Here is a 27022-nt window from a genome sequence, read left to right as displayed (position 1 = left end):
CAGCGAGCAGACAGCTCGGCAGCGCCTCTGCATCAGCGAGCTGGATGGCAGGGCTAGTCTGGAGCGATCCCTGGAGCCACAACAGGGTAAAAAAAACAGAAAAATCACATTTAACCCGCGACGCTTTTAACGCGGCGCAGTCTCGACGTACCGAAATAAGGTGCATGAATGCATGCGTTTGAACTCGGTAACTTTTTTTCTTCTTGTTGTTGTTTTACTGCGAGCGTGTATTCCATGAAGTTGCTACCAATCACAGGAGAGATCTCATTTCATTGGAGGCTGCTGCACTCTGTTAAAAAAGAGGACTTAAAATAAGAAAAAGTTATTTCCTGGGAATTGTTACTTTTTGTTTACGCGTTTAACTTGTTTTCATGCGAGGTCGAAATCTGTATTTCGTGTAATATAGCCAAATGTATCCATAAATCACGGTTTCTGGGTCGCCTACGTGACGTCCGTGAACTATATTGGCAGTAGCCGCAGTTCCCAAAAAAATACTGGACTGTGTGAAACGTTGCTGTAACGAAAGTAGTTTTTAAAAGTGAAAACTAACATTTTATCCAAAATAACGTTAAATTCAAGGTAATGCGTAGACTTGCAAGAGTTTTTGTCTTTTTTTGAGTATTTGGTTTGCTAAATGTTGGAAACGGGCGAGAAACTGGAAACTTATTTTAAGTTAAAATGGTTTTCCTCGACAAATCGCATCTTACCACTGTATAAAGTGTAGGTAATGAAACTACACTCGGTAACACTGAATTTATGACAGCGGTCAATTAATCATCTGCGCCCGTTATTTTTTTTAAAACTGTGATGTTGCTTTGTAAGTATTTCCCTGGGCGTGTAGAGTTCTGCACGTCCCAGTTATAAAACACTCCGACTCGCTGCACTGAAGGACACGCATGGACAGGCCACGACAGCGTTTGAGGTGCTGGTACCCACACGCATGGCCTTGAAACTACATCCTTATTCTTTTTTTTTAAAATTAAAATAATTCAAAACGCTTTTTACAGTGCAAGTTCCAAACGCATAAAGACTCTATCCGCGAAATGAAACGGCATCATCGAGTAACGGGGGGTTGTCTGATGAGACGTGAAGTCTCGAATGTGAACAGATCATTTTGTAAGCTAGAGTCCCGATCTGCAGAAGAGGACACAAATGCATAATTCGCCCAACTTCTGAAAGCATTCACAGAGTCATAACGGCTGGAGGGAAAGGGCTTTTTTTTTTTTGGTAGTGTTCTGTCTCATGAGATAAGTGGGGATCTGTATTGGGGTGGGAGCCGCAGAGGTTGAACTCCAACTAATTGAAAAGTAAAAAAAAAAAAAAAGCTGGCAGGAAGGGCAGTGCAGTGCTGGTGGGCTCTGTCCGCGTCCTTTTTGGGGGGAGCTGCACGTCCTCCTGCTCCAGGGGGACAGGCGTCAAAAGCCGAAACTGCACCTTCCCCCCCGGCCCTCAGCGATGAGCGGACTCCCTTTGAGATCTCTCCATTCCCAGGCAGGCCTGCTGCTGGAGCCCACCCCCCAATCCTGAGAAGCTCCTCAGCCTGATGCGTGCTTTTCCTTTCCCTTTTGTAATTTGCAGCCGGGTGAACCTCGGCCCGTTCCCTTCGGCTTCGGAGAATCGGACTTTCCCCATCCCTTTTGGCCCCCTGACGCGTTTATCCTGAGTCGGGGTTAAAAATGGAGCTCGGGTTCTCTCGCTCTGCGCGTATTTATAGCGAGAGCGTAGGAGTTTTGAGTGAGCTTGAGTCATCCGTCTCAAGTCTCCGGTTATTCATTCCGGAGGGTCCTGGGAGATGTCGCAAGCGAAGCAGAGCCGGGCCCGTCAGTCGAGGTGGAACGTCTCTCTCCAAGCTTGGGGGCCCCAAAGTTGGAAACCCCCCATGGTGTAGCTCTGTTAGTGGGCGCCACTGCCCCGCAGCAAGGCTGGAAGTTGTTAAGTGGAGGGCTGTCCCTGCTGAGAACCAGGCCTGCTTGGGACCGATTAAGCCATCATGAAAACTCATTGTCAGGTCCAAACCTGACATGAGAGGTGGGAGGTTTCTGCAGAGTTTTTCTAACTCATGCAGTGAACCCGTCAGCTTCACCTGGCAGCGTGCATAGCCTGATGCTTCCCTGTGATGTGAGATCACTGAAGGTCTTTCTGTTATCGTATACTGTACACTATGCCCTGTTGTGTCCAGTTATACTCCTGTTACTCAATATCGGGAGAGAATAATTGCACATTAGTTTAGATACTAGTGAAAGGCAGGGCATGACCCTTAGCTGAACTAAATATTCAGTTTTTATGGTTGTATATTTATAGTGGTCGTTATCATGCTGTAATTTTATATAATTTATTCATTCCTATGCTTAATTTAAAGGGCCCGTGTCTGTTTCTATCCCATCATCACCTCAGCCTCTGTAAATCCATTGGCTCTGGATCTGACTTCCTTATTTGGCGGCTCCATTATGATGTCATCATCACCCAGTTTCCATGGAATTTCTGACGATAATAGCCGAGCAAGTAGGAACTCTGCTGTGAGTCTGAGTTACACGGGGATGCTATTTAAAGCTCGTTAATTCTGTCTAAGGGCTAAATTCCTTGTGCTTCTTTTTCCCGGGAAAATTAAAGATGCATGGAACTGAGTAGGGTCTCTTTGGGTTAAATCGATGTGCAAATTAATCAGATGAGTATTGATGTCCCCTCATGTTGTTGGACTGTAAGCAGTCGGAATATTTCTTTTTTTTTTGCCACTCTCACTGTTCTCTCCAGATTTCCCGTGTCATCCTAATTATTGTTATTGCTGTTATTCAGCTGACCTTTTGGTAAGTACTTTGGAATGGAATTTGATTACATGTTCCATTTCAGTATATGCAATCATACACTCTTCTTGGTTTTAATCTGTGGAATAAAACCAAACTTACATTTATTACATCTGAAATGTGGTGGTTATTTCACCCGCCCAGTAGATCGTCTGGGTTTTTCGCACTTGGGTTAAGAGAGAGAGGTGGCATCAGTGTGCATTTTTACCCTGCTGGAGATGGAGCAAGTACAGTATTTACTGGAAGGAGGTGTCAGTGTTGCACCGTTTTACAGCTCACAAGATTGTACTCTGCCCACAAGCATATTTAAGCAGTTTATTTCCACATAATACCTAGGAACTAACTAAGTGGCTTGTTGTTCTCTGACATACTGTATATCTGTGATTTTCCTAATTTTGTTGAAGCATGTCATTCTTAAAACAGTTTGTAATTGTGCAGGTGAAGTGAATGTGGAGCTACTCTTACTTTTTGGAAGCAGGGAAAGCTAAGTTGTTCTGTGGAAGACAAATGTCTGAAGAAAAGGTGTTTGCTGGGGCTGTTCTAAACCCCAGGAATTTGCAACCTTTGATTCCTTAAGCCAGAGGCAAGAAACCTCATTCTTGTTACATTTGAAAAAGAGATCATCCAAACAGGAGCCTCAGGCCCTGCAGTCTCTCCCTCACTACAGTTACAAGTCTTGACCTGCAGGAGCCCCAGCTGAACAGGGGTTTGTTTAATTTGTGCTGGCAAATGTACACTGCGGTGTTCCTTATGCATTTTGAGTCTGACATTTGCATTGTTTTCTCAAGGTCGGAGATAACCGTGCCGTGAGGTGGAGGTTTTGAGTATCAGCAGGGCCTGAAAGTAAATGCCAGAAAATTTGTCTGCAGTTACTCGTTTCCCCCTGCCCTTTCGTTAAAGGCTCTGCATGTGGCAGGCTCGGATCGGCATGAATCCCTGACAGATTAAGCCCAGCACGGTTACAGCTGCTGCCGGTCTTTAAAACACTTTAAAGTGTTTTACTGAGGCTTGGCACCTCAGTACCTGTCTGAACTATTATCGCCCTGCTCCCCACCTCGCAACCTTCGCTCTTCTAATTCTGCTCTCCTTACTGTCCCCCAAGCCCGTCTACATTGTATGGGTGACAGGGCCTTCTCCTGTTATGCCCCCAAGCTCTGGAACTCTCTCCCCAAGGACATCAGAGAGTCACCTTCTCTAAACTCCTTCAAATCCAGACTCAGAACCCTCTTCTTCAGAAAAGCCTTTACTGAACTGTTTCCATTCTTCACCCCTCTGCTCTTCTTAGTACCACCTTCCACGGTCTCCTCTGTATATTGTAATTGTGTCTTATCTTGTGTAGTCTTCTTATTTATTGTTGTTGTCATCCTGTAAAGCGCTTTGAGAAGCCACCTTTAAAGGCACTACATAAAATAAAGTTTTTTATTATTATCACTTTGCCGCTGTGTAACTGGACGGCCGTGCTCCTGTCTTTGCAGTGCCGAGACCCGTGTTGGCGTGAGTCCTGCCTGGATCAGAATGAGAGCTCCGAGACCCGCCTGGCCCGTGGCGCTCCTGTCCTCCGCCGTCGCCGCCCTGCTGTTGATCTCGTCGGGGGCCCTGAGCCACAGGCCCAGCGTTAAGAAGATGTCCCAGGCCACGGTGGTCCAGGCAGCGGGGGGCCCGTGGGGTTGGTGCGTGGAGGAGCTGCTGGGGTTCCGGCTGCTTTCCGAGCTCTTCAAGGCGGAGCGGGCGGACGCCTGGGTCTTCTCCCTCATCGGCTCCCTCATGGTGGGGCTCAGCGGCATCTTCCCCCTGCTCGTCATCCCCATCGAGGCCGGGGCAGCCCTGAAAACTGACGGTACGTCCCGATGAGCCTGAGCTCCCCGCGTGAAGCATGAGCGTGAAGAACTCGCCTGCACTTTCCGAGCTTTCGGGTGTTGGCTTGGTGGCGTTTCTGCCCAATTCTTGGCCGGCTAGCCTTGGCAAGAGTTCATCTGCCCAGCACTTCATTGTGCATGGAACTGGACAGAACGGTGTGCAGACCTACACATGTCTTTGCAGCATCGTCGGCAGCACTTGAAGGTGCGTTGTGGTGTAAAGACAGGGCTGCCAATCCGGTTCCGTGGTCCTGGGGTAACAGCCGTGCTTTTCTCCTATTGCACGCGATGAATAAGCTGTTCCTAAGCACCTAATGAAATCACTTAGTCAGCAGGAAAATGTGCTGGGTGGGTTAATAATAATAATTATAATTGCTTACGCTTGTATAGCGCTTCTCTGGGCACTCCACTCGAAGCGCTTTACGGGTAATGGGGATCCCCTCCACCACCACCACCGTGCAGCCCCACTTGGTTGATGCACCAGCAGCCAGAGTGCACCAGCTATAGTATTAGTGGGGAGGAGAACAGAGTGATGAAGCCAGTTCAGAGATGGGGATTATTAGGAGGCCATGATTGGTAAGGGTCAATGGGAAATATGACCAGGACGCTGGATTGACACCCCTACTCTTTTTGAGAAACACCCTGGGATTTTTAATGACCACAGAGTCAGGACCTCGGGTTTTATGTCTCATCCAAAGGACTGTGCCTGTTTATAGTACAGTGTCCCCGTCGCTATACTGGGGCATTACGACCGAAACAGACCACAGGGTGAGCGCCCCCTACTGGCCCCACTAACACCTCTTCCAGCACCAACCTTAGTTTTTCCCAGGAGTCTCCCATCCAGGTACTGGCCAGGCTCACACCTGCTGAGCTCCAGTGGGCTGCCAGCTGGGAGCTGCAGGGGGATATGGCTGCTGGCATATGATTTGGTGGGTTGACCTGTGTCTCCAAAGTAGCGTGATGCACTGGCTGCTCTGCTTTAGGATGGGGAAAGGGATAGGCTCTGGGGCTGCCATGACCGTTTTTAGGAATAAGTGGCTGTCCGATGACCGATGGCCTGTGTTTTTTATTTTTTCCACTTTTGTAAGAAAAAATCAGAACGTTCCAGGTAGTTTTTTTTCGCAATCTCGCACAGATGGGGGGGGGGGAAACACTGTACTGCCATGAAATGAAGAAATGAATGACGCTGTCAGGTTATAATCGCTTTGTGAGCCTTTCAGCTTCCATGCTTCAGAACAGACCTCGCTCCTGGAAAGTAGTTTTTGCTTTGTGATTGAGAGTCAGGATTGGCCGCTGTGCTGTGTTTAGAAGATTTGTAATCCTGCAAAGCAGGCGAGTGGATTCTTTCTTTTTTTTAAAGTTCAAATGTTTTTACAGTGCGGACTTGCAGACGGACTCATGCTGTCGACTTTCATATTTTACAAAGGCAGAAATGAAAGCACATTTTTCTGAGGGACAGTGCTTAAGAGATGAGCAGTCCTGCTAATCTTTGTGAATACATAATTTCATGGAAAGCTCTTGGCATTCAATGCTTCTGGGTATTTATTTTGTATTCATTTCCTTTTTGCCTGATCTGTCCTTTTGAATGCTTGATTTAAAATAAAAATGCATTTGTGGAAATTATTATCCCTGTCAGACTCCATTCTGGGGGACATGGGTGGTGACACGATGCTCATACACCTAAAGAGTGCTAATTTGAGTTTGGAAGATTTCTAGTCCAGATTGCAAATTTATCAAAAATCTTGTCCAAATTCACAGTGCTTGTTTACCTAATCAATGCTTTTTCAATTTAATGAACCACATTGCCTAATTAACCCTCTCACCCCCCCTCCTGCAAAAACAACAAAACAAAACTGACTAAAACGTAATGTCTTTTTTTTTAACAGTACTTTTGTTCTTGTGTTTTTCTTCTTTTTTAGGATCTCTTGTCTTAATGTACTTGATATCTGAAGATGGGTAATGGACTTGTGTTTATCAGACTGCAAGTCTAAGGGACCCTTGCAGTCATTCCTCATTGTCGCTGGCACCTGTCGATGAGTGAAGGGTGATATTAGCATTATTCTTTGGCACAGTTAGAAGAAAGGGGGAAAGGTTAACCAGTCAGTGCTATTGGTCAATGTCAGATGTGAGGGGGGATTGGAACATCTAGAATATACTGCATCTCTAGGCTTTGCATGAAGCACAATGCAATGCAATAATATAAAGGAAAAAAATGTTTTTGGAGAAAGAGACTTGAACCTTTTAATCTTGGATAAACAAAAGGCTCTCTTAAGTGTTTTATCGTGAGCAATGCTATTAGCTTTGTCAAATCTTTGCTGCCAGATAGTGTTGTATACTAATTTCATAATCCTAAAAGTAGTCCTAGGAACAGATAATGAATGACTTATCAAGCCAGCTTATACGTCTGTGTCTGGAATTAATCAAGGTCCTCTTTGTAACAAGTCAGCAGAGCTGACCAGTGGAATGCTCAGATGCCTAGCTTCTGCTGTCTAAACTCTGGATCTGTGCTAAATCCACAGCCACTGCCAACCTGGAATATCTGACCTGGCATTTCTTTGTTGTTACTGGGAAGTATTTGGCAAGTGCCAGTTTCACCCTAGATGGAGCAGTCCCTGAAATGAGAGTCTCTAAACCAGGCCTTGTCATGGATAAATGGGATGTTAAGCAAAAAGCGATTAATGGCTCGTTAGGCATTTGGAATGCATGACTTCTCTGGTTCAATCCCAGATCCCCATGGTGCATTGTGTATGTGGGCACACTGTGAATGCTGTGTACTACAATCAAGCTAGATGGAGTAGAGCAGTCGGGTGTGTTCTTCTAGTGTTTGGAAGTATGTCTTGCATTTGGCAATCTGAAGAGGAGAGCTGGAGTATTTTCATTGTTGAACTGTGTATGAACGTCTTCTGTATGAAAAATGCAACTTAATTCACTTCTCTCCCCTCAGAGTATGAAAAGAGCACTAGGACACGGTATAACATTTATGCCCAATAGGAGCTTCTCAGGCTCTCGACGATGCAAGTTCTTAAAAGCCTTTTAAGAAGAGGCAGGGTTTGTGACTATAACATGGTGGTGCCTGTGGGCTTGTGTGTTTCCCCGGTGGTACGTTAGAATTTGAGGCTTTCCAGGGATTCATGGTTTCTTGATCTGGATTGTGTTTCACCTGTTCCAAGAGGTATCAATGCCTGTAATTTTATACGATTGTGGGGCTTACTTTACAAGTCCAAGGTGTGTCTGTGTAGGAAGAGTAAAACGTGTCATGAGCTACACAATTGACAAACAACCTTCAATATCGGCATTGTTTAGAGGAGAGAAAAGTTAAGGTCCATGCCTTTTTAATTTTTCTGTTCTGGGCTCTACTCCTTAAATCCTTGTAAAATATAATTGAGCTAGTTTTTCTTCCATTTTTCAAACTCTGCTAAGTAATTATTTACATAACTGACTTTTCTTGTCACTGTTTATATTCTGAAGGCAGTTTCAAAGAGTTCTAGATATGAAAACTGAGTGATACAATCGAAATCTCCATTGTGCAGCAAAACACCTGGACTACTTATCGAAACCGAGCACAAACCTGTTGAAGACCAGTTTTACTAAAGCAAATAAGACTGTTTGTCTTTTTCTGCTGTTCCTGTTGCACATAAATTAGGCACAGTTCTGGAATCAAATTTCATCCGGGGATTTTTTAATGCCCAAAGAGGGTTCGTACAAAGTGTAGAATGAAATGATTATCCTACATCGCTGCAGGCTGTACTGTAGGTGACGCGATGCCCTTAAAATTGTGCAGCACCCTGTATTTCCCCAGTTTTCCTTGCATTTGATTTCCAAAGAGTCGTTTTCCTTGGGAGTTGTGTGCTGCAGTGTTTATTTATGCAGACGCAGGTGTGTACTGTTCTGATCGGACAGGGCATCAGAAATGAATTGCGAGAGGAGTGAACCCACAGGGAGGAGAGCTAAGGTTTTTACAAATGCTGGTTCGTTAAATCGGAACGATGACCTTGAAATTGGAATGTGAATTGGTGATCGAGCTGCCTGTCGAGGCTAGATTATCTCCTGACACTTCTGAGAAACTGCAGACAAAGCAGGGAAATGCTCAGAGGCTGAAGGTAATATGCAAAGCTGTCCTCTTACATTCCCTGGGTATTTTTTTTTGTTTAGTAATGAGCTGAGTGTCATCCTCCTTTGACGGGTACAATTTCTGAGCCTTCTACCTGGTGTTCAAAGGCTTTAGTTGGAAGCCTTTGGTTTTTTTAAGCACTTGTCTCCTGCTGCGATCTGTCATTTATTTTAAATACCATACTTATATATTTTTTTTTAAGTTGAACGAGCTGGTTAGGCCTCTACGCTGGAATTAGGGTGAATGTGGCACAGTGATGTGATGTTGTCATAAGCGAGGATTTGAAAGCAAGCAGATTTCTCTATTCTCTGCCACAGGGCTAAGTGCCAGTTAGAGGTGAGACAAAGGAGATGTTTCCTAGCCTATTTTCTTTTCATTCTCTCTCTCTCTCGCTCTCTCACTGCCCCTCTTTCCTGCTTTGAGCATTTGGACAACTTTAATGTTAGGTCTGCTTATCTTTCTTTTCCTTTGTCTCTTTCATTTCGTACATGTTGAAAAAAGAGACGGGCAGTGAGGTGAATACAAGTGGAAGCTACAAGCACACACATTTAAAACCATGAAATAACAGTCCCCTTCTTTGGAACAAGCTACCCAGCCACGTGGCCGAAGCTGATACCCAGACATCCTTAAAGAAACAGCCATATGAGATCATTGGATAAACTAGCTTCTAACTACCAAAATAGCCAGATGTTGTTGGTTAATGTTACTCTTCTGTGCTGAATCCACAACTCCTTCAAATTCTGGATGGGAATATTATGCATTAAAGTGCTTTTTAATCATCTGCACCCTCCAACTCTCTATTCCTTAGAGTTGTTCATATTCTCTTTAGAAAATAGACCTTATTTACAGTTAAGTTTGCATGTGATAATCCACGCATGTGCAATCTTGTACGTTTTGTATGTATTGTGCAATGTAACTTTTGTGTGCAAGCATCGTATTGTCTGAGCAAATGCCTAGTGCCTTTTGTGTTACTTGGCAAGTACAGAAACCTGTCGTGTTGTACTAGTCTGTTGAAGCACTTCTCCGAGTGCAGTTTTCTCTTAGGCGTCTGAATCCTTTATTGACAACAAGGGGGTTGAGAGACCGCCACTGGGCACTTCAATTAATGTCTTAATTGATATTCGGGGAGTCTTTTCACTTGTCAGGTTTGGTCTGAGAGCTCTGCTGTTGAAGGAGGGAGTTCTCCAGAGCTAGTCTCTAGACTAGCCAGGCTCTCTCGGACTCCAGGTAACCGGTGAATCTCCTTGTCCTTTTTCTCCACCCTGCCTCCCGACGGCAGCCGGGTGCCAGAGACTGAAGCAGCTGCTCAGCTTTGCCATCGGCGGGCTGCTCGGCGATGTGTTCCTCCACCTCCTGCCCGAAGCATGGGCCTACTCTTGCAATGGGACTGGCACAGGTACCCGCTGTTCAATACCCGATCAACTCAATCACCGATCAATCGGGGCCCCCGCTGTCTTGCCACAGCCTTTACAGTGCTTTGCACAAGTCAGACCTAAGGATTTCCATTGGCATGAATGAATCATTTAAAGGGGACAAAATAAGTGAAGAGTGAAGGATATGAATTCTGCACACTAAGGGTGGCTAAAAAATAATTTAATGTACAGTTTTCCGAGGGACTTTAGAGGATGGGAAGGAAAACATTGAAGGATTTTCCAGTGAGTCACCAAGCATCTACAGTGTTTGAGCAAAAGAATAATAGAAATAGAAAATGGTTAAATCAAAAGCTCGACCTGCTGTCCACTCCCAAAATCCAAACCCAGGGCTTTTGTGACCATCTTCAGATCTCGAGAGGCTTGTGTGCCGCCGAGAACCGGGTGTGGTTTGGCGAGGGGGCCGATGTTGTGAAGTTATTTTGGACCTGCAGCATGTCTGCCAGCGCGTCTCTTCCACTACGACTCGCAGTATAATTTAACTGCCACGTGCTGATGGGTGTAACAGTGAACTCCAGAGGGCTGGCAGGCATCTTGAAACCGTTGTCTGGGCAACACTGGTGTTCCTGCTTGACTGTGCCGTTTCAAAACCGTTTACATTGGAATTGTAGAGAGAAAAGGCAGTCTCTCTCTCTCCCTGGAACCCCCAGTAGTTCTTGGAAGTTGTAAACCTGTCTTTATTTTGTCACCTTGCAGATGGATCAGCAAGCCAAGAGCGCTACAAGCTCCTGGGCCTGTGGGTGATTGTGGGACTGTTGTCCTTCCTCATCCTGGAGAAGATGTTTCCCGACAGAGAGAACCAGGATGACCCAGAGGGAGAGGGAGAGCGCCAGTCCTCAGCTGTGAGTCCACCGCAGCCGTGAAACAGCCCGCCAAGTCTCCGAAGCTCCGGTTTTCCGGAATGGCATTCCAGCCCTTGGATGACTTGTGTTGTAGTGGAGGGCTGAGGAAAGGTTCCAGCATTTTAACAAACGCCACTCGAGTTCGCACTCCGCAGCCTGCCGGGAATCGTAACTGGTCGCTGGTGACAGCATGATTGATGGTGTTTGTTTTAGGTTTTTGGAAAGTAATAAGCGTTTTACCTGGGGTTGTTTTTCTGCGTTTATGAGGTACTTTTAGCTTTTTGTTTTTCTGCTCATGAAGCAAATGTCTCGCATTGTCTGGTGACTTGTTGTTTGTCTCATGAGTGAGAGTGACTGTAAACTAGCTCTGAATTTTCTAATTACTTTTGCAAGCTCCGCCAGTCAACTTTCTCTAGCTTCCTGTGTTTGATTTTTTTTTTGCCCCCCAGTTATTTTCTAAACAAAGGTTTAGATCTTGCAGCCTCTCAGCACATTGGTGAGCTTGTGTTCATTTAGTCGTTTCTAAATGCATTTAAAAGGTGCCAGTTATTTTTCCTGTGTTTTTTTTTCTTTGTAATGATCTGCTCTCGGGATGCCCGTACTCTTTTGTTTCAGACGGTACTTGTGCAGAATGGTTTGGGAGAGAGAAACCCATACTGATCACCTGTGCTTTGCAGCTTTCTTGACAAGTCTGTTAGTTCAGCAAAAGGGCTCTCTGAAGAAAGCTTCTCCGTGTTTATGCCAGTGAACCTCCCACATGTCATTCTGGGTCACCTTTGACCTCCAGATGTTGAAACGGTCAGCTTTTCTGCTGAGACATCCCATTAGTGATTATGTTGCTAGGATAATGTGTCTGTGGGAATTAATTTCATTGAGATAGACTCCACAGCTAAGAGGACTGGCTTATTTATGCTTGTAGACATTCGAGAGGAACAGGCTATTTTTTTTATTCAAGCTTGGCACAAAATTCTGTGTCGCTGACCTGTTTTTCTAGAGTCTGTCTAGTGTCCTATCTTTTCACTGTTGTCTTTGCATTATTGCACTGTCACATAAGTCATTCAGGAAAGCAAAAGAGTACTAACATTTTAGAAATGACAATTACAGGACAAAAGCAAATGCCAGGTTTTTCAGTTATTTTAGTCAGCATATGACTGTAGTCATTCTGTCACTAAATTTAAACCTTCTCTTGAACTGGTCTAATAAATCTTCACTTTGATTCTGTATTGAGAGTTTAGTTCTGAATATTCCCTACAAGCTCTTTCATGGATCGAAACGCAAAATGCGCTTCTTTTTTTAATGAAGCAATTTCTTCCTTCCTTTCACAATTTCAGATGCAATCTCTGCCGTGCAAATAAAGCATCTTATCTGTTACACCATTGCTGTTAAAATGCATGAACTTTATACCTTGTGTGTGTGTCCTGGTCTTGCAGCTTAGTGCAAACTGATAATCACAGGCAGAAGCCCTTGATCAGTTCCAATTAGCTGCTCTTGCATCATCCCTGCCACATATCTGCATGTGGTGTTGTCTTGTTTTCTTCTGTATCCAAGTTCCATGCACTTGTTTTCTTCTCAAAGTACTGAAGGGTGCTCCTAAACATGTTTGGTCTTGGTCTGTTGTTTAAAATGTACCTTTTCCAGCTGCTTTTAACTTTCTGCCATTAGAAATTTTTAAGCAAGCCTATTGACCAGCACTGTTAATAATAATAATGATGATAATAATAATTGCTTACACTTATATAGCACTTTTCTGGACACTCCACTCAAAGCGCTTTACAGGTAATGGGGACTCCCCTCCACCACCACCAGTGTGCAGCATCCACCTGGATGATGCGACGGCAGCTATAGTGCGCCAGAACGCTCTCCACACACCAGCTATTAGTGGGGAGGAGAGCAGAGTGATTAAGCCAGTTCAGAGATGGGGATTATTAGGAGGCCATGATTGGTAAGGGCCAATGGGAAATATGGCCAGGACGCCGGGGTAACACCCCTACTCTTTTCAAGAAACACCCTGGGATTTTTAATGACCACAGAGAGTCAGGACCTCGGTTTTACGTCTCATCTTAAGGACAGCGACAGTTTACAGAATAGTGTCCCCATCACCATACTGGGACATTAGGACCCACACAGACCGCAGGGTGAGTGCCCCCTACTGGCCCCACTAACACCTCTTCCAGCAGCAGCCTCAGCTTTCCCAGGAGTCTCCCATCCAGGTACTGACCAGGCTCACACCTGCTGAGCTCCAGTGGGCTGCCAGTTGTGAGTTGCAGAGTGATATGGCTGCTGTTCGCGAGCTCGTGTCTTGAGCAGCTTGGCATGATCATTTCCCCCAACCCCACCCCCAAACAAACCCTGTCAGCCTAAAAACAAAACTGATTGACAGGGTTGCAGCTTGGATCAGTAAAGCTCTAAATTGAGCAAGTGCCAGACACCAGCTACTTTGCAGCTGCTAATGAAGATTGGCAACCACTTGCTGTTTTCCTCTCTATTTTTAGCGGTTTCCTGATAATTAGGGCTGCTGTCTGCTATGCTTGGGACAAACCTGAGATTTGAATGGCAGAAGGGAACTGGCCTTTTTCTTTTTTTTTTTACCAGCAGTAATGGAATAGTTTGCATGTTTTGAGCCGTACATAAGCTGAGGAAATTTGCATAAAGAGGCAGAAGCTGCAGATATTTTTCTCTGTACGTCTTAATGTATGTGAATGCGTTTGCAGCACACACAGGTTTAGTTGGGTTGTGGCAAAACAGAAAATGGTGACTCCATGCCGGGTGTGTTTAGAACAGTATGGTAGCCAGTTCTGACACCTCCTCTCTGTACCCCAGTCCTGACTCTGATGTGCATTTCCACACAGCAGAAACTATGTACAAACTCCTCAAGAGGCTGCTCTCAGCTTCCTCATCCTAGATATGAACGTGCACGTTCGTAAGCATGCCCTCGCTGCCACAATCCATCATTCAGCCATTGTTGATAGAATTGCAGACCAAGAAAAGTACTCGCTGTGAAATCTGAATCTGAAAGCTGAGAGGCGATCGTGCAACTCAACGTCCGGCGCTTCTTGTGCTTAATTACTGAAGGGCATTATTGCAGCAGGAGAGCTGGTCTGGTCCTCGTGGCTGCAGCTCGGAGGCTGCTGCTGCTGCTGCTGAGTGGCCGGCCTAGCGGGATCAGGCTTAGCAAAAGATTACAGCCCCCGCGGCGGTGTTCTCTGTCAACGGCGGAAAAAAAAAATAATCCAGACATTTGTGCTGAGGGGAGAGTGGTTCCCATAGAGAAGAGTGCAGCTGATTCCCAGTGTTGGGGGGTGCCAGTTGTTCGTCTAAGCCTCTGAGGAGAGCTTTTCCGCTCGGAGGCAGTGGAACTGCTGGAGCCAGCAGGCACCATCACGGCATTAGTCACTCGGACAGCTCGGCAACTTCAGGGGCATCGGCTGTCTAATTTTGTCCACGGGCCGCTGTTATTAATGGCACTACAAAGAGGCAAGGAGGAAACTAATTGGACATTATCTTCCTACGTATTTTGCACTTTTCTCTAAATGCGCGATGTTCTTAAATGCTAACTCTCGGAATATTCCTCTTTTTACTCCATGCAATTCAACCCATAATTAGTCACCTTTTGCAATTAAACCAGTACAACTTCCGATTTACACATTTTTATCTGTGAAATGCAATTCTCACTTTTTTCCTTTTTTTTTTTCCATGGGTTCTTCAGCTTGAGACCAAAAAAAGACTGTTCCATAGATAGATACAACCCATTTCTCCGTTGCTTCCTTTGCTAACATGCCGTCTGCCTTGTCAAGCCTTATTAAAAGCTGGCTCGGTTTTCTCGCTGCCGGAATGGCCTGCCCAGGCTTGAGATGAGTTACGTGCCGGTGTCAAAAGCTCAAAAACAATGCGGCTTGTATCCGTGGGGAGTGCCAGATATTATACAGCCGGTGTCGGATTTATTTCGAAAATAACCAAACGGAATAATAGTTGCCTGTTTATTTTGAGGGTTACGAAACCATCTGCCGTGGTAGATGGAGCAGGAAAGGTTTAATCGGACAGAAGCGGAATTCGGATCGTGAGTTTTTCCCTTTTCTGTGGAGGATTTGTTTTGCAAAACCGGTGAGGAGGGCACGGTGAAGTGGCCTGTGGCAGGATTACTTCTGCCTCATAAATGACCATCATCAGTTAGCGCTCCTTGGGTTTGCTGCATTAAATTGGTTCCTCTCCTTTGCTCCCGGCCTCCATAAATCAGGAGCCCGTGGACTTGTCAGCAGCCGATAACCAGAGCCAGTCTCCTCCTTTGCCTCGCGGTGCTCCTGCAGCCCCTGGGGAGTCTTGATTTTCGTGGGCTGCCTTGTCAAGGCCGGAGGGATGCTGGGGGGAAAAATAAAAATGCGGGCAGCTTTCTGTCATATACCCGTCTGGTCAAGGGAGAGCTTGGGGGGGGGAGAGGTTGCCTGTTCTTATTTCTAAGCAATAAGAGTGGAGAAAAATAAGGATGTTAAGGATGTTAAGTGGCAACTCGATTTGTTCTTGGCTTTATGTGAAAGACGCTGTCCCTGCTCACCATGTGTTCCTTTTCAAGTTCAGTGCTTATTGCCGTGATGACTAGGTGCATGGAATTTGATTGGGAGAGATCTTGCAATTAAGCTGTACAATACAAATTCCCCACCATACAGCCAATAATAAACGGCAGCCACCAGCATCTTCACATGCCATCCTAAGCACACACCAGTGATAAAATGACTGCAAGACTTGATAAAAAAAAACAGAGCCGTGCAAAAAAGTCTAAATCAAAGTGGAAATCATGCATCTCGCAGCCTGCAGGCAGGTGCTGTTACAGAACCTAGTAGTCATGGTACTGATGGACCTAATCCACCTGCCAGTGGGGAGGGAATTGAACAGAGGCTGGGAAGGGTCAGTGGGGATCTGTGGCACTTTGCCTTTCTGCCTAGAGAAGTAGGGCGAGCGCACAGAGGGAAGGTGGCATCCTGCAGTTTTGGAAGTAATCTACACAACTCTCTCCCGCCGTTTCTCGTCCTGGGCAGACGCGTTACCATACCACACAGTGAGGGAGAAGGTCAAAACACTCTCGATAAATGATCTGTAAAAGAGGGTCGTTGCCTCCTGTGACACTCCAAAACGCAAGACAAACAGTTTAGTGACAGGCTTTTCATAACAATGAATGTAACTTACCCATCCAGGAGGAAATGTTTGGGTTTTTTTTGTCGTTATTGTCTCTGATGTGAAGGCAGTTCAAAAGGTTGCGTGTAGCAGCTGGTATTAATAGGCCGACGGCTTGCAGTCGAAAATGAATTCAAGAGGAGGAGAATAAGAATGTGGCCACCAGGAGGCGCTGTGCACCAGTTAGCCGTGATGGGCTGGTTAACTGGAAGTGATCAGTCTGAGCTCCTTAATTTATTCTGGTCCACTTTTTTTTTGTTTCTTGTAAAAATAAAAGCAGGTGCAAGGGGGTTGCTGAGGTATCGCCTCCACCAAGGGCTGTTGAATTCAGTGTGCAGTTGCCCGATTTTAGAAGAAGATTAACTGTCTCTTGAACTTTGAAAGCAATCTTAATGCTTTAACTTTTAGCTCATCCCCCCCCTTCACGAGCCTTGTTTTCCTTCAGAAGGGAGGAAGGTATCCGCTCAGCTCCAGTCTGAGAGCTGCGTGCAGGCCCAGAGAGATGAAAGGACAAATTCTGGTTTCCATTTGCTTGCTGCTGTGCAGGCTGCCACAGGAAGAAGGGTTTCATGAAATATGGAGTAATCTGTTTGAAAATGCAAACATTTCATCCCTGCGTACAGCTGTTCTGGTTGAGGAAGTGCCAGGTAGGAAAATAAAACTTCCCAGGACTGATTAGCACAGGTGTGGTGTGAGGGGTGCCTTGTTAGTCGGCCCTCCAGAGATATCCTAGAGGGATCGTGTGCTTTGCTAATGGGATAAGTATATCCTCACCTTCCATGGGTTTGTTTGTTTGTTGTAGGACCACGCAAAGCTATTATTCGATGGTTCACAGTGTGGTTGCAGAGTGACTGGGGTGATGGGTGCCTGAAAATGATGGACAGGTGGGAGACTCCGTGTGGGTTTCTTTGCACCCTGTAATAAAAAAACAACAACAATGTGTCTCGAATTGCTGAAGCAGTTACGTGCTCAGAATGTGCATGTTCCTGGTACACATGGCAATTAATACTTAGCGTGCATATGACTCCACCAACCCACAATAACTCTCTTGTCAAACCACAGTATGACAACATAGGACTAATTCTACAGCCCTTTGTAAACACGTAAGTGTAGTTTCCACTAGGGATCTCTGGTTTGTCTGCTGGGTTAACTTTGTTTTTTTTAATAACCAGATAATTGCAAAAGGGTTATTTTATTTAGAGTTTGTTTTGATGAACACAAGAGCAAACTTTGTGTTCAACAACCCAGGTCGTGCTGTTGGTTTAGTGGCTGCCTTCAGACTGGTTGGTGCCGTGATTGTTCCTATGACTGGTTCTGAATGCTGTTGATAGTCTGATTGCCGGGAGAAAAAGACAAAACATTTGGGTTCTTTAAAACCAAATCTGTTGGAGGCTTCGATTGTAGCTCTGAAAGTTGGAAGGTAGCTCAAATATTCAGCTTATAAAGGGGGACCAAGAGAATAAAACATTCCTAATTGAGAAAGCTGGTTGTGAAACTGAAGTTCGAGTACTTACTGGAGACCTTGGCAGGGATAGAAACCAACAGGTGAGGAGGATAAGGGTTCGAGAGCTCTGCATTCTTCACAGCTAGCATGCTCTGGACAGCACAAGGTAAGAGAACCACCCAGCTGAAATTTCTCTCTCTCTCCCTCCCTCCTGTGTTCTGCAGGGCTGCTCAGGCTCCGAGCTCCATTGTGGACAAATGAGCTGCCCTCGACAGAAGCTGTTAACGCAGTCTAATGGCAACTGCAGTAACTCCAACCACTCTGCCCTGAAGCAGAAGATGACACTCCACCAGCCTGCAGACAAAATCAAGGTCTGTACAGGGGTACAGGTGTCCTTGGTCTGTGAAGCTTGAACTTTATTTCAAGCACCAGGTTCGACTTGCAGAGGAGCCCGAGTCAACGTTTAATGCTGCCTAGACGAGTCGTTTCTTTCCTGTAGCGTTGCTCTGAGGAAGATGGAGAAGATTTTTTTCCGCATTTTTGAAAGGAAACAAAACATTTCTTTCGAGGGCTGTGAAGTCGCAAAGCTTAATTGTGGCCAGGAGACTGTTCTGTAGATTCCATGTTCCTCCTGACACCCTGACATTATTATACAGTACATGGATAGATCCTTGAAGGGAATAATGTGTGTTAATGGATATAAATCAGAAAAAAATGTAATCTCATTTAGAGGAGCAGAGTTTTTTCCATTATAATTATCACACAAAATCCTGTGTAGCTCAAATGTTTTTAGGAGTCCTCCAGCAAAACAGTACTACTTTTGGCATGCATATTTCTAGGTATACTGAAGAAATCGGTTATGAAATTCTTGTTATGCAATTTCTGCTTCCATCTCATGCTTGTTGGGATGGGTCTCCTTTCTCACTTTGCAAACAGGCTGTGAAAATACTCTTATCCTGTCTCTCTAATTGCTGAGCCACCTGAGTGGCGAAGCAGATGGTACAGATCTCTGTGAATATGTTCAGACTGCTTGATGCCTCCTTAAGAAGCGTTTTGTCCAACTGCCACCTTGTAGCAGCAACAGGGATGAGAGTCTGAGAATGCAGTAGCTAGATTATCCTGCAACTCACAGCTGGCAGCCTGCTGAAGCTCAGCAGGTGTGAGCCTGGCCAGTACCTGGATGGCAGACCTCCTGGGAAAGCTACAGTTGCGCTCACCCTACCATCTGTGTGGGTCCTAATTCCCCTGACCTTTACCCATCATGGCCTCCTAATAACCCCCATCTCTGAACTGGCTTCATCACTCTGCTCTCCTCCCCACTGAGAGCTGGTGTGTGTGACAGGACTGGAGCATCATCCAGGTGGGGCTGCACACTGGTGGGGGTGGAGGGGATCCCCATTACTTGCAAAGCACTTTGAATGGAGAGTCCAGTAAAGAGCTATATAAGTGTAAGGATATTATTGTTATCCAGCAGGACTATACTGTTCAGTGGTTTTACACCTACAGCATCTGACTTGGATGGATTGTTCAAATGTTTAGAAAGGTGATACAAGGTAGTTTATGGGTGCCTGTTCTATTTACTGTACATGTACCTACTGATCATCAGATGGAAACCTCTCACTCAATGTGTGCAAGTACTTTTAAAAAGCATAGGAGAATTAGATATTGATTATAGGTTTAACATTTAGAATTCGGGTAGAATCTGCAGTCTGGTGTGAAGCAGGTGTCTTGCTTGTGTGGATTCCAGCAATGGTCACACAAACACACACACATACTGTACTGCTGGCCTGGAGCTCTCACAGCTGACTGCCTGTGGCTCAGCCCTGTGGATGATAAATGTTAATCGACAAAATGAACTCGCCTGTGTCGCGTCTATTCCAGAACAAAGAAAGTGTCGGTGCACCTGCTGCAAAAAACCCTGCCCCTTTTCCTTGTAGCCTGGTGAATTTGTCGCAGTTATAAGCGAATACCGGGTATGTTTTAACCCCGTTTGTAAATGCACCCGATTATTATTCCTTGATCTGGTGGGTTAGGGTTAGGGTTAGGATCTGGTGGGGGTGGAAGCCGAGGGAAAACCAAGCTGCATCTTCCCCTTACCGTGCACTGAGTGTACTGTGTGTTGACAGACGAGTGGCTACCTGAACCTCCTGGCCAACTGCATCGATAACTTCACCCACGGCCTGGCCGTCGCGGGGAGCTTCCTCGTCAGCAGAAAAGTAGGTGGAAATGTGTTTTTTTTTTCCTCTCTCTCTCCACGTCCTGATTCACTTTAACGTAAGATCCGAAACCCCAGAAGAGAGCACGGCCACCCGCTCTCCCACCCCTTGGCTCTGATCACTGCAATGGGTTTGCCTTCCTCCACTTGCAGCTCATGGCGCCCCCTGCTGTCCAGGGTTTAAATAGCTTTGTGCTGCGTATTCTCGGGGCTAAATGTTTATGGATTCTTCTCTAACGATTGAATCGAATATTTCCTTTCGCCTTATGAACTTGTACCAGCATTTATTTGTCATCAGTACTCTTAAAGTCCACGTTTAGCATTTTTTAGTTAGTGCATTTCTGGTAGTGTTTGCTTGTTAATCTATGTAACAAGTCTTGCTTGTTTGGGGGGTACTCTGTCATTTATCTCTCCATTTTTATTTTATTGTTGTTAATTCCTTTGTCTGGCACTTTTATCCCCTTTTTCCTGTACATTAACTTTTCTACCCATTTACACAGCTGAAAGCTGTGTAGTTCAAGAAGGTAGCTGTGTCAGCATGCGTAGGCTGCAAGGGACCAAGTAAAGGTTTATTCCATGCTGAGAACAGAAGAAACAAAACAATGTTTCAGGTGTGTAGCCTTCTTCACACCCGAAGAATGCTCCACAACCGAAACGTTGTTTCTTTTCTTTTCAGCATGGAATAAACCTTTACTGGTTCCCTTGAAAGCTGTATATTTTACTGGATTTGAGTGAAGTACTTTGCTCGAGGGCCCATCAGCAGTCTCCCACCTGCGATTCGAACCCACAGCCATCCAGTTCAGTCCAGGCTCCCGCCCACTGCTGCCTTCCTAGAATCCTATTCCTCACTGCTCTGTCGACTGTACTGTAACTGTGCAGTCCGAGCAGATGAGGCTTCATGCTTATCCTTCACAAACATCCCCAGATCTTCCCACCATGCATGAGAAAAAGGAGTCCGCAGGCTTTCGGATTTCCCCCCAAGCACATCTACTACGGTTCCCCTCTCCAGACCATGACGGGCTGTCGTTAAGTCTTCTTGCACGCATTTTCAAGCTTTTGAGAAACCTTTCAGGAGCCGAGACGGCATTCGGAATGGGCTTTTTTTATTATTGACATCTCTCGTTTGTGTTTCCTGCTCTGTTTTTTTTTCCCCTGAGGAGGGAGGGAGATGCGATTTTATGGACTTGTTTTCGCGGGGCAAGTACTCCTGGCACCCGCCCGAACCCTGCGCTGTAATTATCGTAAACATCAGCACTCGCCGTCGCGTGGGGAGGTCAAGCTGGCGGCTGTGCATTGGCCCACAGTCGCAGCTCGACGCAGACCAGTTGAGAGCGGCGGGTCAGAATGGAAGCAGTCAGGCGCCGTAAAAAAACAAAAATTAGTAGATGGTTGCCGTGGTTACATACCCATACGCTGGGGTGGGAAGGCTGTGCAGTGTCCCGTCTTCAAAATCCCCCCCACCCCTCCCTGCAGTGGCCTCTACTGTGGAGTAACTCTGTGATTTCCTGCCTTGACAGGTTGGCTTCCTGACAACTCTGGCCATTCTCCTTCATGAAATCCCTCATGAGGTGGGTAAATATTCCAGGGGGGGGACTGTCTATATTTTGACTGCTCAGACCTGTGTGGCAGGAATGCTGCTTGAAGAATGATCCTCCTGCCTCTTATGTCATAAGCCCCAGCTATCAGCTCCTGAGCAGTAGCACTCATCTTTAGACGGAGGGGGGAAAAGGATGATCGTCTTCTTTCAGCGCTCTGATCTGCAGCAGAGCTTGGCCTTGACTGAAGTGAATAAAAACCGGCAATTACCCGGAGAACCGCCGCAGAGCCGTGTTTAGCGGCGAAGGGGGGGCAAAGTTGTCACCCTCCCCTCTCGGTTTCCTGAAAGGAGTAGAATGATGATGGGATTATCGATTTCCTGTTGCGGGCTCGTATCCTTACTCCTGTTGTACAGCAACACGGAGCTGCGGAGAAAGAGCCTCAGCAGAACTCAGGCTTGGGTAAAAAAGCGAAATGGGAAAGGGTAAAAAAAAATCTTTTGTAAGAGGACTAATTGAAACTTTTTTTTAATATCTTGGAAAGGTGAGATTTTACAATATATCCGCATAACATCAAGATGTGCCGAGATCCATATTTTAAAATGAACGCCATGCCAGTGTGGGTATTTTACAGAGCGTCTCTAAACCAGCAGGGCAAGTCTTCTGCCATATGTAACATCAGGGTGACAAGGTCTCAATGGGCTGCTTGGTATCAAAGAGAAGTTCATTGTCATAAGCAAGATGAACTCTTTAAATATGCAAAGAAGCCTGAATTGCTGAATGTAGCATCGGCCTCCATTTGTTCCTGAGGTCCATTACGCATGTGAGAATAATCGCCAGATCCTGGCTGCCGTCTCGTGAAGGCAGGTGGAGCTGCTCTGCTCTTGATCTGAGCTCTCACCGCGAGCTTGTTCCGGGTTGCAGGTGGGGGACTTTGCCATCCTCCTGAGAGCCGGGTTTGACCGCTGGAGCGCGGCGAAGATGCAGCTCTCCACGGCGATGGGTGGGGTTCTGGGGGCCTGCTTTGCCCTGTGCGCACAGTCCCCCAAAGGAGCAGGTAAGGAGCAGCAGCCTGCAGGCCGTGACGGGAGGCACGGGGGTGACTGGGCCGGCGCTGGGCGCGTGACGGGAGGCACAGGTCCTGGGAGGGAGAGGGCACACCTGGACTCTCAGGAGCTCCGCCTTCCACTATAATCCTTCAGTGCTGCCTGATGCACTTCCCCAACTAGATACTACTGATCACATGAGCATCATGGGTCAGATGGCCTTCTGTGATTTATGATTTTTTTTCCCCGTTTTCTTAACAGACTAGGCTTAATCTGTGAATGAGTAGGTCTGACTTTTGTAAAGAAGCTGCGACACATTTCTAGCGTGTTGATGGTTGTATATATTTGATTTCTTCTGATCTTCGCAGAAAACACAATATCCTGGATTTTGCCTTTTACATCGGGTGGTTTTCTGTATATTGCCCTGGTGAATGTTGTGCCAGAACTGCTTGAAGAAACCAATCCCAGGTTAGTAGTGAATCTACTGTACCAATGCATTTTCGTTCATATTTGCTGTTCTTCGATTGATTAGGTCTTGGCACTGTGTGCGCCACCTTTACAGTAAGAAATCTTTTTTTTTCTTCATTTTTAAAACTTTCCAAGAAATATTTTTTTGCAAGCAGGTTTATGAAAAATGCATCGCAATTTGCTCTATGATGGTAGCAATTTTTCCTAACGGGAAAAGTTTCCTAACTGATTGAAGATTTATTAAAGCTTCAACTTTATTAGGGAAGCTTGAATAAAAGATAAAATGCAATTTTAATACTTTTCATTATTCTTGCTTGTGAATTGAAGATTTTATTAAGCACCTGGATGATACAGTAGGTTTGTTAATGCCTCAAGTTATTTTGAGGCTCAAACAATGCTTGATGTATTTGGCTGGTGTCCTATTGTAATGTATGGATAGTGGTGGGGTTGCTCTAGGGGGAATATCTCACATCAGATCCTACAGGAGTTACATTTTCGATTGACAAATTTTCATCTTCTAAGTGGTTTTTGGTGCACGAGTTAAGTTCGTAAATCAAATTGAAGGATAACTGCATTAGCATTTTCTATGAAGCCTTAAGTTTTCTGTATGTTGCGTGTTCTAAACAGAGGTGATAGGATGTGAGATCTGGAAGAAGTGAGAGACTTCAGTTCGTTATCTGGCGATGGAAATGAGCTTTTGAAAAAAAAATGGTCCAGTTTCCCTTGAGGGGGTGCAGTGTGGTAAAGACACTCCCCAATCTGCTTTCTCGGAGAGCAGATGTTAGCAGCATCTGAAGAGTGCTGAGCTGTCACAAGTCATCATTGCAGGCTGCTTGGTAGGTCTGTCAGGAGCTCCAGCTACCAGACGTCGAGTGCAGATCTGTCCAAAGAGCCCTGTTAATCAGAAGGAGCTGCTTGTGGTTTAAAGATTATTTTTCAGCTCTGTGGAAAGAAAGGCAGGCCCTGTCAGGTTTTTCATTTTTTAAAAATGCATCAAAGCAATTTTTGAATGCATGTGCAGTGCGTCTCTTTTTGAAATTCTTAACATTTTGCAGCTTATATATTTTTGCTTCTCCTCGAAACTGTTAAAAAAATAAACAATTTTGAAATCTCGTATTTAAGTCATGTCCGCGGCACAGTGCCCACCTCCCTGTCAGCACTTTCATTTTAATGCTCTCTTGTGAACTGTAGCTATAACACGAGTGCACAAAAATGATTTTCTTTCGCTAGGTCTGTTTGTCAGTCAAGACTGGGATTGCTCGTTAAGCATGACTGCTGAACTAAAAAAATTGCAATTAATTGTGGGATGTCTGATTATTTCTCTTTCAGCAGACAGGTAAATGTGTTCTCTTGCATATAGATGAATAATCAACGTTCAACTGGAGTTGCCCTTTACTATTCATTTTGTTTTCCTTTCAACAGGAACTCTCTCCAGCAGGTCCTCCTTCTGTTCTGTGGAATAGCAGTGATGGTTCTCATGTCCGCAATAGTGGATTAAACCTCACCGCATGAAGATCAAAGACATTTCTTTGTAAGCTTTAAGAACTTCTGGAGAGCGGTTTATTCTGTCCCTAGAAGCTCGGTACATTTTTTTTTTTAAAAGACTCCACTTAGTCTTAAAAGATCATGCCTTCGACAACCAAATCACAATGAACTGACAGTCTGCCCAGACGCGGTTATTTCCCAAGGTCTCCTGCTTCCTCTTTGGTATTTTCCCAGGATGAGAAGCTTGAATTTCTGAAACTGAAGTTTGTAGAAGGAAAAGAAGAGCTGTCTGACAGCAGTGGAATGTGTCCTGTGATTCTGAAGACTAATGACTTGACGCAAAGCCATTAAACACAATTGTTGCCCTATGGGGCTGCTACTGAATTTGATGGGGAGGGGGGGGGGGAGGCAATATTGTGCTCCTACCCCCCATAAAAATGATGTCCAGATTAGTTCATGTGCCCAGTGGAACCACAAAGGCCGATACCGATAAAAAGGAAGCCATAAAGAGTGTTTGTGTGAGAGAGCTTGTGAAGACGAGAACTGAAATATCTTGAGAGAAACTTCCTTGGCCTTTGTATAAAAAAAAAAGGGAAGGTATAAATTGAATTTAGTTTCCTGTAAGTGCTAGAGTCAAATCGCCATTCTGTGCCTCCTCCTTTTTCCTTCGTTGACGGAAGACGTAATTTAAATCATTATACCAGACACCTGCCCTGTTAAAATATAAAATATAAACCTTCCCCAAACTCCGGGGTAGTGTCCCGTTATACTCTTGGTACTTCTGCACCCACGGAACTGCACGGTGCATGACCTCAAGCCACTGGAATGAGTGTTTGTGCCTGCTCCGTTTTCTGCTTAGTGTTTTGTTACCGCTGTGTTAGATCTAGATGAACAACACTCCTTTTGCTGTGCGGCAGGGCTCTGTATCATGTAAGCACTCCCGGGAATTAACTACCAGTGCAAACTGGGAGCCATTGAGAGTATGACTTACACTAAGCCCAGCTGCACATCCAGGCTTGTACATGTTCATTTTTTTTATCCACTTAGCGGAAGCTTGGTGTACTTTTATATCCTGGGCTTTTTTCTGTGTGTAGAGATTTCCATAATGTCCAATCAAACCTGGATATAAAATGATAGAAAACAATGCAATAATATGTCCTTGGAAATTTGGCTTTAGATTTTTACTTGGTCAGCATTATACGGAGGTCAGGTTATGTGTGTTTTTTCACTAGCATGGCTGCTTTTTTGTTTGTTTGTACATTTGTACTAAATTAACTATTTATGTGTGTTCTCTTCTCTCTCTCAGTGAGGGAACATGTTAATCTAAAGTGTGAAACTCCTATTTATGATATAAAGTGTAGATACCTCTATAATCAATTTCACCGTAGTGCTTTCAAATTTATTAAAGCAATAACTAAAAGCAAGGAACTTGTTACATTTGGAAAAACGGCAAAACCAGAGATCAGGTAAAGTGAGCTTATGTATTCAGTTCTCCTTACACAACATTTAACGGCAGATCACTTAAAAGTTGTTCCGCATACAGTACCTAACCATTTACAAAACAGTTTTGTGTTTTTTTTCTCTATAATTTCCATTGCACGGTGTACAACATGGTTTTAGGCTGCATTTGCCAAGCGATAGTAAGAATTTGTTTTTTTAACTTTAATAAAATCTCTTGCAAAGATTTGCAAACCTAAGATGCCTATTTTACATTGCTGAAAATACGGATATACGTTTCCCTTGGCAGATGGGCCTTTTAACATACAGAATATGCAGTGTTAAGATAATCCATCCCCCCATTAACAGGAAGCCGCTTATTCCTGGCTGAAACACGGATTTTATCCTGGAAATTTCCGATTATATCCTAGATGCGATGCCAGTCCATTGCACGATAGATTAGGGAGGCCTGAGACCTTACAGTGATCATGCAAAAACCACGCACAAGACCCCCTAGTTCCGAATCGAACCCAGGGCACATGGTCTGTGAGGCAGCCATACAAACTACACCACTGTATGATATTTTTCGTAATCGCACAATAAGTGACGGTCTGTATTCTCCACTTTCACACTTGCGTAAGGCTTTGACGACTGCACGTCTGCAAAAGTATGAAATGGGCTTTAACTTTTTTTGTTTCATATTACCTCCTTCCTTTGTTACATTATCTCCAAAGAATTATTACAAAATTTCCACCATGCCTGGATCCTAATAGGGGAGGCCTGTTTTCCCATATTCAGCTATCTGTATAAGTTGAGTCCAGATGATTATGTATATAAATTACATTTGTTTTTATTGGTAAAGATGGAGTATATTTGAAAATAAAACAGAATTATAAAATATTTTTGTAATGTATTGTTGAAACTCAAATGTTTTCATGTGCATTTCCACTGTTTCAACAAAAGCAGAAAAAAAAAACACGGTCCTTGTTAAAGTGCAGTGTAATCCATTTGAAATGGCCATTTTGTTATTCCTAACTTGCATTTGTAATTGGGGAGTATTATGATGAATAGAGTCCACTTTTCTGTTATTAACAGCTCTAATTACATTTTATTCATTGTTTAATGTAGGTAGTGGGCTTTATGAAATTAAATTTCCCAATAAAGTCTCATTACCAATTCTCTGAAA

The 27022-nt window shown here is 44.8% G+C and overlaps 1 protein-coding gene across 2 annotated transcripts; it reads left to right on the top strand.

Annotated features, from left to right (window-relative positions):
- slc39a13 (solute carrier family 39 member 13) lies at positions 1-27022 on the top strand. 2 transcript variants are annotated; one of them, XM_088935069.1, is made up of 10 exons: positions 1-86; positions 4277-4638; positions 10048-10164; positions 10895-11040; positions 17875-18021; positions 19777-19866; positions 21383-21433; positions 22325-22457; positions 22815-22914; positions 24337-27022. In XM_088935069.1, the coding sequence occupies exons 2-10, from the start codon at positions 4317-4319 to the stop codon at positions 24410-24412; spliced, it is 1182 nt and encodes a 393-aa protein (XP_088791195.1). In that variant the 5' UTR covers positions 1-86; positions 4277-4316; the 3' UTR covers positions 24413-27022. The 2 variants fall into 2 exon arrangements, with proteins under 2 accessions (XP_088791195.1, XP_088791196.1); XM_088935070.1 differs by lacking the exons at positions 1-86; positions 4277-4638 and adding an exon at positions 6576-6613.

Source organism: Atractosteus spatula, chromosome 16 (assembly GCF_055471065.1).
Source record: "Atractosteus spatula isolate fAtrSpa1 chromosome 16, fAtrSpa1.hap1, whole genome shotgun sequence".
In the NCBI taxonomy this organism is placed as follows: Eukaryota; Metazoa; Chordata; class Actinopteri; order Semionotiformes; family Lepisosteidae; genus Atractosteus; species Atractosteus spatula.
This window is presented reverse-complemented; position numbering and strand designations above follow the sequence as displayed.